Source organism: Nipponia nippon, unplaced genomic scaffold (genome assembly GCF_047370975.1).
Source record: "Nipponia nippon isolate SJK-2023a ecotype South Korea unplaced genomic scaffold, ASM4737097v1 scaffold_2, whole genome shotgun sequence".
Taxonomy (NCBI): domain Eukaryota; kingdom Metazoa; phylum Chordata; class Aves; order Pelecaniformes; family Threskiornithidae; genus Nipponia; species Nipponia nippon.
In genome coordinates this window covers 2,195,231-2,206,815 of record NW_028262336.1, presented here as the reverse complement: position 1 = coordinate 2,206,815, position 11,585 = coordinate 2,195,231, and the positions used below count along the sequence as shown (strand labels likewise).

The window sequence follows — 11,585 nt, the reverse complement described above, 5'->3', positions numbered from 1 at the left end:
AAGAAAAAAAAAAAAAAAGAGAAGAAAAAAACAGAAAAGAAAGATGTCAAAGGCAATGATCTATTTGGTTAAACAGAGATCACGTGGCAGGCGGGAGGTTGGCGAATACTCGACCTCACTGCTACTGAAATGCTAATGGTTTTCTATGGCAACTCTTGCATGCAAGGTGAGGGAGGCCGGCAGCACTTCTGTAGAGCAGAGCTCTCTTTTCTCATTGCTCTTCCCCATGAGCTCAGTCTGGACAGTTTCCTCCCATTGGGTTGAGTGCTATGGGACACGCGTTCCCCACAAAGGCTGTTGTCCTTTCGGTTTGGGTGCATCACTTCGGGTCACATCAACAGGAGCTGAGCCACCTCTCCCCCATACACCTCTCCGAAGATCAGTCCCTGCTTATGTCTGAGGCTCACTTGTAAGTTAAAACTTTTCTCTCTTGTCTCTCTCTCCCATCTCTGTCTGCAGGCTGGGTGCTGGTAAGCTCGACCCTCGGAAAGAAACCGCTCATTGGGCAGAGCCATGGTGAAAATGCAGAAACCTCTTTGGGAGGAGAATCTCCAGCCCAGCAGCGCCATTCCTGTGCTACAGTGGGAGAAGGAGCCACGGGCCACTGTTGGCTTCAGAAATGGGCTGAGCCGCTCCAGCAGTGAGGAACAGCCTGGGAAGGGGAAGGTCTTTAAAGCAGTGCAGCTTCAGAGTACGAAGGCTTGGGAGACTGCCTTTCTTCAGCTCCCGGAGGAGACAGCACAGGGGCACGGCTCCCTCCACGCCGAGAGCTCACACAAGCTGAGAGTTAATGCATAAACAGTATATTCAGCTGCTTTTCTGCAGCTTCTCATTAAAGTCATGCCCTTCTTTCTGCAATGTCCAGAAAGAGCAGATGCTCTGTGCCAGGTCTGGAGGCCCTGGGCTACAACAAGCTGCGATGGCTGTCAGTTGAGGCTTTCCACAAGGTTCTGTGGTGCATAGCTAGATGGCTTGTGTTCTTATTTATCATTACAATACTAGTTCCACTATAAGTTTGAAGGCAAAAAGGTACTGGGATGGGTTTACCCCTGGAAATGATGAAGGTCCAGCTGCCTTCGATGCCAAGGAGAGGCATGGCGTGTTAGACCATGTGCACAGACATCTGTGAGGAGGAGCCCTGAACCGCACCGTACTGTCTGTTGTCACAGGCGTTGGCCATCTGCTGGTTGCTGGAGGGAGGGCTGATCATGTGCATCCCATGATCCATCCCCGTGGAAATGTATTGCCTCTCTCCAAAGGCCGCGCTGGACGGGGAAGAGCAGAGTAAAGTGCTTTGGGAGGTGGTGAGTTTCTCTGGGCTTGCCGCCAGCCTGGGGGAAGCAGGGAAATTGTATCCATAGAGGTTGTAGGGATTGTGCAGGGAGAAGGTGTTGTAGGAGCTCTGCTGCATGTGGCCGCCACCGAACATGTGTGAAGAGGAGGAGGTGGAGGCAGGATTGCCTGCTTGCATGACATACTGAAACTGGGAGCTGGGGAAGGACCCCAGCTGGCCACTGTATGCCTCCATCTTGCTGTTGCTGGGCAGGGAGGAAGGAGTTGGCATTCCTGAGATCAAGGATGGAGTCCTCTGAGGCATGAAGGTTTCGGAGGGCTGCGAGGCGGAAGCGGTGCTGCTCTGCAGCCGGTTGTAGCCGCCATCGCTCAGCCCTGGGTAGCTCTGCAAGGCGGCCATGTTGCTTCTGGCACACGGGGGATAATCAGACAGGTTGAGGTTGCAAAGCTGACTCTCACGGCAGCCAACGTTGAAAGTGTTGGGGGCCAGATGGAAGGCTGGAGGAGAGCAGGATGGAGAGAGAAGGTGAGAGGAAGCAGAGGGCGACGGGGTCCCTGTGCTGGACGTGGTCGGGGAGGTGCCTGTGCTGCCTCCTGCAAAACAAAACACATGGGAGGATGTTCAGAGCCCAGGACCACATCTGCAAAACGAGACAGTCTCATTAAAAAACAGCTTTGTTTAATAAAGAAACAAGGGTGGTAAAATGGCCGCTGGAAAACTCAGCCTTTCTTGGCAAGAGCCCTCACTTTATTAATAGCATCCCTTGGTCTTTCCTGCTGCTTTTTTTTTATGATTTTGTTTTTCAATGGAGATTTTCTTCCCTTTCAAAATAGGAGAGGGAAGCAAGCACATCACAGAGCAATTGAAGGCAGTGGGAAAACCTGCAAGGAAGCACTGCTCCATCAGTCGAGAGAGCTGCCATTTCCAGGCATGTTTATCTAGTCTATTTTAAAAAAAAAAAAGTCTCATCTCCCTCTCCGGTCTGCAGGAAGACCACCAGTCAGTGGGCTGCATGGCCCCGCTGCAAACATGCTTTATCTTCTGTTCAGGGAGCTTATGGTGGGAAGTGGCTGAAAGCACATTGGACTTCTGCACTATTCAACATTTTTTTCAGATGGCTCGTGGTGCAGTGGTACTGATTTAAGCCAGAAGTAACACTAAAATGAAGGGACACAGTTTCAAGCTATAGCCTGTTCCACCGAGCAGAGAAAGGGGATGTGTCAGGATTTTCAATCATGTGCTTTAAATTTAAGAGGGATTCCATATGTTGTATCACTGGTGTTAACAAAATATTGATATATATGCATGTTGGTAGTATCAATGTATTATACATTATTTATGCTATGAATGATAGAATTTATTATTTTGCACAGCAGGGATGCTCACATGTTCTGACCTGGGAAAAGAATACTGCGTAATACTACCAATACTACAGTAAGAAACTGAAAGTAAGTGATAGGAAGAAGCTGGTGGCACAATTTTGAGCTTGAGAAGAGATTATTTATAGGCAAGATTCTGATTTAGAGGAAGCTTTCTTGGTCAACCAGGAAAATCAGTTCTGTGCTTAAGGGAATGCAGTTTTTTGCTGTGAAATTTTTTTTTGTTTGTTTGAATTATTCCCTTTGCATGAGATCCCATTTCTGCATTAGGGCAACTAACACTGAAGAGTCCTGTAAAAGGAGCAAAGAGGTGCTGGTGAAGAGATTTGACAAGGGAATAAGTAGAACCAGAGGAACTAGGAAGACAACTGGTGAGGCAGCATTTTGGACAGGGTAGAAGATGACAGGTGAGAGGCAAAAGGACTGGAAAAGAGGGCGTTAGAGTGGGCAGCTGAAATTTAATCAAGGCAGAGATTGCACATTGAGGATCAAAAGTAAGGGACAGCTTTCTCTTGTGTCTCCTTGTGGAAAAAAAAAAAAAAAAAAACAAAACCAAAACAAAACTGGATAGTTAGTTGAAGATGTCCCTGCTCATTGCAGGGGGGTTGGACTAGATGACCTTTAAAGGTCCCCTCCAACCCAAACTATTCTATGATTCTATGATATCTGACTCTTTCTAACACATCAAGGGTGAAACAGAATGGGGTGTTAGAGTGAAAATATATCTTTAAGACATGAAAAATATTTGGGATTTTTTAATTTAAAAAAAATTTTGAAACAAGAGCCAGAAAAAAGAAGAAAAACAGCGTTGGGTAAGCACAGCCTGGAGTGGCTGCAGCTGACCCAGGCAGCATCAAGAAAATGCATGTTTCTGTGTTGCTAAGTCAAAGCAGTCATTCCCATTACCAACCATGGGGATGAATGCTTATTGCTAAGCCACTGACTCCTTTTGACATTCATTCAGAAGCATAAAAGAGAAGCTCTGAGTCAAATCTCCATTAGAATTAATGAGAAAATTTAAAGTTTCAAATGGCATCATGAGCTCTCTATATTCCTTTCTTGACAACATTAAAATGCTCAAACTTGCAGTGCATTTTTGCTCCAGAGTTCAAAGAGTTTTTTGTGTCAATTTCTAATTTAGTATTTATTTTAAAAGGTACATTTCCCGTGTTCATTTAAAGTCTCTGACAGACAATCTCTGGCTAATTTTGTTGTAATAAGTTAAGATGGTACCTCCTCCAGCCTTTCTCCCTGTATCTCTGTTACAGGTTGTCAATACTGCAGCAGGATCGGCAGAAGGGAACGTCTGCCAATACACAAGTAGTTTCATTGCAAAGTCCATTTTAATTGGAATTGCTGATAAAGGTGAGTTTGAACTGAGGTACACAACTACAGGCACGCATTTTCCTGTTAGCCCTGCACTAAAGAGGATAACCTCTGACAGAGAGGGCAGGCAGACAGCTCAGTTTGTATAACATCACTTAGCTATCAAAGCTCAAAATACAGAGGTCACATAATCACAAAACAAATACAGCACAAAGTGAGATGTATTTAACCCACAGTAATTCCGCACTTGATTCTTTACACCACATATTTCATGAACAAACTTCAGACGGTGACTTGCTGACAGTGTCTGGAGAATAAGTAAAAATACATATGTATAGATATATGAGCATTTAATGATCTGTTTGAAATAAAATATGTAGAATAAATGATTAACTACAATGTCTTCATTTCAGTCTTCCTTTACCCCATAGTTAACCTTTAAAAACTATGCAGGAGAAGAGCACACACACCAGTTACCTCAAGCATTAGGATTTAAACATCTGCTAAGGAGTTACAATCAAGCCATACCCATAGCTGAGGCTCTGTCTCCACAGAGAGCAAGTAGAGCTCTCTGATTAGCAATTACAAGGTATTCTCAATGGTTCCAAAACCGAAACACTGAACTGCACATTTCAGGTTACCCCAAAAGAGGGATTAAGTGATCCTGCTCTGAATTATCCCTATTTGCGGGCTAACAGAAAAACCCTGAAGTGACAACATAGTAATTAGGAAACAAAGTAAAAAAGACTTTTTTCTTTTTCTCCTTAACTTTAAAACGATGAGGAGGTGAGAGATGTATCAACAGGAGCAAATGCCAGACCTGACAAGTGTCTTTCAAGAATGCTTTGCTGCAAATGCCAACCATAAGCACAGGACACACCGCAATTCTGCTGCAACAGAGCATAACGCAGAATCCTGAAGTTCTTGAGCATTTGCAGAATAATGTTTACACCTTTAAGCGGAACGGGAAACAAGACAAAGCAAGGCCCATCTCAGCTCACCCTCTTCAGAAAGCAAACAGCTCTACTCTGCTCTGAACGATATTTCTGATCCATCTTTGCTGGCAGCACTAAGTATGGGCCAAACATGACCTGGACTTTTCTGAAGCTATAACTTGGACTGTAGTTGTTACAAAGTCAGCCAAATATCCCCAGAGATGGCAGCAAGCCCGGCAAGTATATCTACACCATACTACAGTCTTAGATACACAGATGTGTATGTCATTTTAATGGAAGGCATGGATACAAACCAATCTAGTTAAACTGATACACAAGGCTATGTTTAGGTCTGGTTTAAGTCAAGTGAAACCACATTTAAGGAAGAACAAAATGAATCCCTTAATAATTCTCCTCTGTTCCTTTTCTCTACTTACTATTGCCCAGGAAATAATTGCCAACACCAGCAGCATTTACCGTGAATGTCACAGTATCTCTCACCTCCACACTTCTCGTTATTCCACAGGGATTAATTACTCTTGTGTCCAGTCTTCTGAAGATCATTTCTGGCGCTGCATACATCAGTCACAGGCATGTGCAGTTAACAAGTCACGTTTGTATAAAATGCAAGGTTTGTAACTTCAACCCCCCCTCCTTTGTATCTGAATCCTGCCCTGCATGGCAAATGGAAGTGTCCATCCTCACAGTGTCCTGCCATTATGCCCAGGGCTTAGCCAAGCCCTGGTGCCATCCTAAAAGGAGCCCGCTCTCTGTCTGGGCATACAAGTGATAACTACATTGACCTTATCAAAGGGACAGGAGCATTTCTAAAGAGGGCAGTGGAGAATGATCTAATGCAAGAAAGGTCAAAAGCTGCAAACTGGACCAAGAGGTAAGAAATCATTGGTAAAGAGGGGAGCTGGGAAAAAGAAGAATGAAATCATGGTGGAAGACAGGGAAACCCTGTGGAGAGGGTGGGATGTAAAGGCAAACCTTCCTCACGCCAGTGTTCTCTCTTGTGAACACCATATGGAAATGCTGGCTGTGCACCAGTATCCAATACCTGCCCACAAGGATTAGGGAAGAAACTACTGCTTCTCATCTGGATACAAGTAAGAACTGCCATTAAAATTTCATCCCAAGTAGCTTATGACCGGTCTTTCCTTCCTGTCACCTGTGTCCTTCTAAGCCTTGGTAATGGTGCTGTCTCTCTATATGTTCCCGAGAGACCCTTGCTTTTGCTTTTACCTAGACTGAGCTTGTGTAAGGACAATTTCAGGGTAAACTGCAAGCCCAAACACACACAGTCCATGGGTATGATGTGCCTAAAAATGAGGGGCTGGAGTATTCTTGAAGCATTCAGCATGCTAGGATGTCTGAAAGGCAAAAGGGATCTCTTCCATACAGGGCATGTCACGCAGAGAACTTCTAACACTGCAGTGTAGATGGAAAACACATCTGCCAGCAGCCAGTGTTAGCCAAGGGAGCGTTCTGGCAACAGGGAGATAGGGGGGAGAGCATCAGTGCCAAGGGAGCCTGAAGCAATTGTGCATGGAAAAATTTCTGGGATCTCTCTTATGAATGACACCACACTAGTCAGTTGACCCACAACTTATCCCAGCCTCCTTTATCTGAAAGGTGCACATAAATCACACTTTGGACTCAACTGCAGTGTACTTTCCTTGCTAATGTTTCCAGGCATCGGTTGCTACCATCACCTGCAGTGCCTCCGTGCAAACCTCTCAGTCCTTGAAGTCCTTGCTTAGTGCAGAGGATGAGAGCAAGCACAAGCTGAAGTTGCAGTCAGCACAAGATAATCTGAACACGAGGGCCATGCTCTGTGCAACGGTAGAGTCTCATCAGACAGCTACAGGCAAGAGCTTTAGAATAGTTTGGGCAACTTGATCACTGCCATTATCTGACCACATCAGCAGCCTCCAGCTCTTGGCATGGTTGGGCTCAGACAGTGATAACCTGGTATTCACTGTCTCATTAAGAACAGATGTGGCTGAGGGTCCTCGGAACCTGTGCCTTGGCTTTCTAACAAGGATGGGAACCGCAAGGTGATTTGTCTTAAGATTTTACATTTTGATGTGTCAGTCAGCACGAAGTTGTTATTCTTTGAGTGCAAACACTTCTTAAACAGCTCAGCCCACTTCCACCTACAAGGTAGTTTAGCTTATCATGGTCACAGATACGGGCTGCATGTTCAGCATGGCCAGCCTATGGCTCAGAGGCTGTACTCAGCCCAGTAGCACAGTGTCTGGCCCACAGCCTCAGCCCAGCTGTCTTCTCGCACCTTCAGATGTGAGCAGGACCTAGCCCAAAGGCCAGGTGCTTTGGAGTGATCAGTGCACAGCTTTGCTGATCGGTCTCCACAGCCCCTCTTCTGACCCACACTCAACACATCAGCATCTCCACCGTGTGATAGGCATGTGTCCGAGCACCTGAGGGTTCGGGAAAGAGGGGCTCTGGCCACTAGTCATTCATCTGGCACGCGGCTCTCCTCCTGGCACTTTGCTTGAGCTAATAAGCCCTCCTGAGAGGCAGTTTATATTCACTTGGGCACAGAGCCATGCTAATGTAGCTCTCCAGCTTTCCAAACGGAGCTGGCTGGGAGCTGGCATGTGTCTGGCCAGCGTGGAACACAGACAGAGGAGCCCATCCATGCAGACGTACTCTAAGTCACTCCTGAAAGGTCTGATTTTTGTGAAGGCTCTACAGACATGTACACATATGTAAAGGGATTTTCTAAAGCATGGGAGAGACCAACCCTTACCAGTTCTTTGCAATGTTCTACCCTTGGACACAACAGTAAACAAAAATGATGGCATGCATGTAGGAAAACAAATTTGAACAAAAACATAAAAACCCCTTTCCCGTTCTGAGCGCTCGCAATGCACGCACCCTACGTACGGCTTATGAAACTTACTGCCTGTCTTCCAAGTTACTGTACCTTTGGTCGCAGAACAAAAATGAAGTACTTGCCCAAAGGTGGAAATCTGAGACAGTGATGAGGGAGGGTTTGTGCAGCTTGCCAGGTGATCTGACTGATAGATTACGAGGCCAGAGGGTGCCACTGTAATCATCTGATCTCATGTCCTTTAAGAGCCAGGCCTAGTGCAAACCTGGATTCATTCCTGCTTCAAGCAGCACATGCTCCAGTCATGCTCGATGCCTGCTTGCATCTCCAAGCATCTAAATGCCACAAAATCAGGTGTCACTCCTGCTCTCACATATCATGACAACTTTTGTCTTGCAAGTGTAACTGACAGCCCGAGGCCTCCTCCTCCCATTCCTAGTTTTCCAAAACTCAAACCTACAACCTTCAGAAGGACTTAAAGATTCTTCATCACATCCTTCTTGTGCCACCGCTACCCCTCTGAGTTCCTTCTTCACCACCTTGGAAAACTAAACAGCTTTGATGCCTCTTTCTTGTCCTCTCACCAAGCAAGGGCAGGGACACCTGGTCTGTGACGTGCTGGACTCTTTCTTCATTCTTTCCCATTTCTAGGAATGAAAACTTCCCTCTTTCATAGGAATGAGAGCCATTTCTGTCTTCACGGAGTGTAGCTGCCTGTTTTCTCTCTAGAGCCCTTGGCCAATTATCAAATTATGAATCCGCTGGTAAAATCTTTAAAAGGCCCAAATGAGACCCGAAATCTACTGCATGCCAAGTTGCTGGGTTGGTAGGGGAAACATAAAGAGTGCTTTGTAGTTCTTTGAGATACAGCTCACAGAGTGCAAAAAAGATGGTTACAGCAATAGATTTAAGGGGGAAAGTAGGTACTGTATAGTACAAAAGTGAGGAATGAAAGGAAATTTTATTTAAGGTAAGTAAGTTATAGAGAGGGATCTTTTTTATGAGTTTGCCTCTAATTATAAGAATGACTGGAATTAATGGTAAATCTAGAACAACTCGAAATAACACTTTAGCTTTTACAGATTTCTGCAACACAAACTGAGCAGTCAGAAAGTTAGAGATAAAACTTGCCTCAGTCATCCTCCAAAATAAAATATTTTCAAGACCTAATGGTAAAAAACAACCTTTTTTTCTAATGTGGACAAAAAGTACAATTCAGGACGTCTGATTTCAGTTCCCATCTATATCCAGAGCACCAAGAGAGCTTTCCCAAAAGTAAGATACAACATCGCCTTCCCAGTCCCCTCAGACTATCTTTAATACTCCTTTCTGCTCCTCATATAAACACACAGTATTCTTGGGCCAGCTCCATGCTGTCTCAGGAGAAGGCCTGTTGGACATGACTTTCTGTCTTGTGTGCAGACAGTTGTAAGATGGCGTACACAACACTTTTGTGAGCTGTACATCAGCTTCTACAGGAATGTCTCCTGTTTCCCCTCTTCAAGTACAGACAGATCAAATCAACTCATGTTTGGATGATGATGAGCTCCCCACTTTGGTGGAGAAAATTGTTCATCAGTGACAATTATGCACAATCCCTCACATTTACAACCATCAGCTGGGCACAGACATTGACAAGGAGGTCATATCACAAAAGCTACTCCAGAAGATGACACTGAATGAAAACAGGATGCAGAAAAGGACTCCCTGTGGCACAAATCCTTCAGAAAGTCAAAACAGAAGCTGCTGCAACTTTGCAGCTGAGATTAACTGAAATCGCGGTGATTTCTTTGGTGGTGACAAAAGTAAACTGAATTGCAAACCTCTCCTGCCATTCTTGATGGAGTCTGCTTTGGGCCAACACAGGCCCTGGAACCTCCAGCATATTAAACAATATAAAAATACAATGAACAACTATAAAACCCCAGAAGCACTGTAGTTCAAAATTTCTGAACTGAGGAAAAATGTCTCAGTATTGTGGCAAGCTCAAAGCACACACCACTTTCTACTCATGACAAAATAATGTGCCGCTCCGAGGAAATTGTGCAAATCGTCAAAGTATAATTGCCCCCCTCCATTAATCCATGTGAAATCTGATCACCACCCATGAGATAACAGAGATTTAGGCTTCAGTAATTAGACTTCAGGGTAAACACCTCCCTGGAGTAACAGGGTACTTCAGGCTCCTTTCAGGTCGTCAGGGAGTGGCAGAGATTTCGACTCTCAGCCCCTCGGATCACATCTGGGAGGGTATTTTAGCTTTTCACTGTGAAAGATGAGACCTTGAAGCACCAGAAGCACCCCTTCCCTAAAGAAAAACTGTCTGCAGCTCAACCAAGAAGAAGCTGGAACAGTGTGTTCCCTGTTGCTTCATTTGGATGAGTCAATCTACTAGCCATTTGAAGTATGCAGCAGAAACCAGCTCTTGATCCCAATAACTCTGGCAACAACTACTCTGTTTCCAATCTCCTCTTCAAGGTCAAAAGAATCAAGAAGATAATTGAGACCAAACCCAGATACCTGGCCTCTGCCAATAGCCTAGACCGTTCACAATTGATTTTGAAAGGGAAGCAGCATCCAGATTATCCTGGTGGCATGGCTGAGACAACTGATGGCTGCCGTCACGAGGCAACTGGCCAAGCAGATGTATTCGTAGGTTGTTCAGCCTCCTTTGACATCATCAGCTCTGGTCTTGTGGGAGACACTATTTTGGGCATCTGGGATATCAGATAAAAGGATCTTAACAGTTATTTGCTTCTTTCTACCTCAAGGCTCCTCTGATGCCTTCAGATGAAGTTCTGAAGGGCTCAGTCTTCCCTCCACTTGACACCAATACACATTTGTGCATTCACAATATTGTTTTCAGATGGGTGCAAACAGAGCAGCTCTCTGAGCACCACACGCGACATGGAGGAGAGTATACCAAAGAAGAAATGAGTAACAAGCAGTACAGACAAACTTTGGCAAGACAGAGGTGATGCCTGCCCGAAAAAAGTAATGTTTACAGACAGGGAAGCTGGAAAAGCAGCAACATCTCAGCTCAGGGTATCTGTCTCCCATCTGCTGATATATCATCCAGCCTTAGGGTCTGTCTGGACTCATCGCTACTACAAGAAAACATTGTTCTTTTCCAGTGGTAAATGAGCAGGTTGAACCTCTTCCACACAGAGGAGAGGGAGCCTTTTGTGCATATCCTTGCCGACACAAGACTGCAGCATTACAATGTTCCCTCTTAGAGGAAGACAGTAGGAGCTGTACTCAGTCGGCAGTTTGCACACGTGTGCTGCTCTAGAGATAGCAGCATATCTGCTGCCACCAGAGATACCTGCTGATACCAGAGCGAGCAACAGCTGTCTTACTGGCGAGGAGCACACCCCTCTGCCTCCGGTACTGTTTTAGACAAACTTCAAGCTTTTGATGCTAATCTCAACAACCATTAATGAAGATTTTACACCCTCCCCAATAGGTGGCCTCTCTACCTCAGGTCTTCAGTGCAAGATCAATGGAGATGCTCAAGCTGATGGAGAACAGGTTGAATCTACCGAAAGCAATTGGTAAAGTCCTCAGCAAAGGCATCGATTAAAGTGAAGAAACCTCATTTGAAAGGAAAGCTGCCTTGAGAACTCACCAGTCAAAGCTAAGATGTTTGACTCTTGCAGGCTTAGTGTGCACATATCAAAACAGTAATTTAAAGGTGAAGTAAAAAGCTATGTGCTGCAAACCTGCTGATATGCCACATCGTGTGACTCTCATACTGCTCCTGATATTCTGCTTAGGAGGCAATTCTT

General features: G+C 45.1%; 1 protein-coding gene across 1 annotated transcript in view; it reads right to left on the bottom strand.

Moving 5' to 3' along the window:
• Positions 1-391: 391 nt before the first annotated feature.
• Positions 392-11,585, bottom strand: part of TBX15 (T-box transcription factor 15) — a 96,951-nt gene continuing 85,757 nt past the window's right edge. Inside the window, exon 8 of the mRNA XM_087757757.1 lies at positions 392-1,887. Coding sequence (XP_087613883.1) covers positions 1,103-1,887 — 785 coding nt within the window. The 3' untranslated portion in view covers positions 392-1,102. The remainder of the gene's footprint in view (positions 1,888-11,585) is intronic.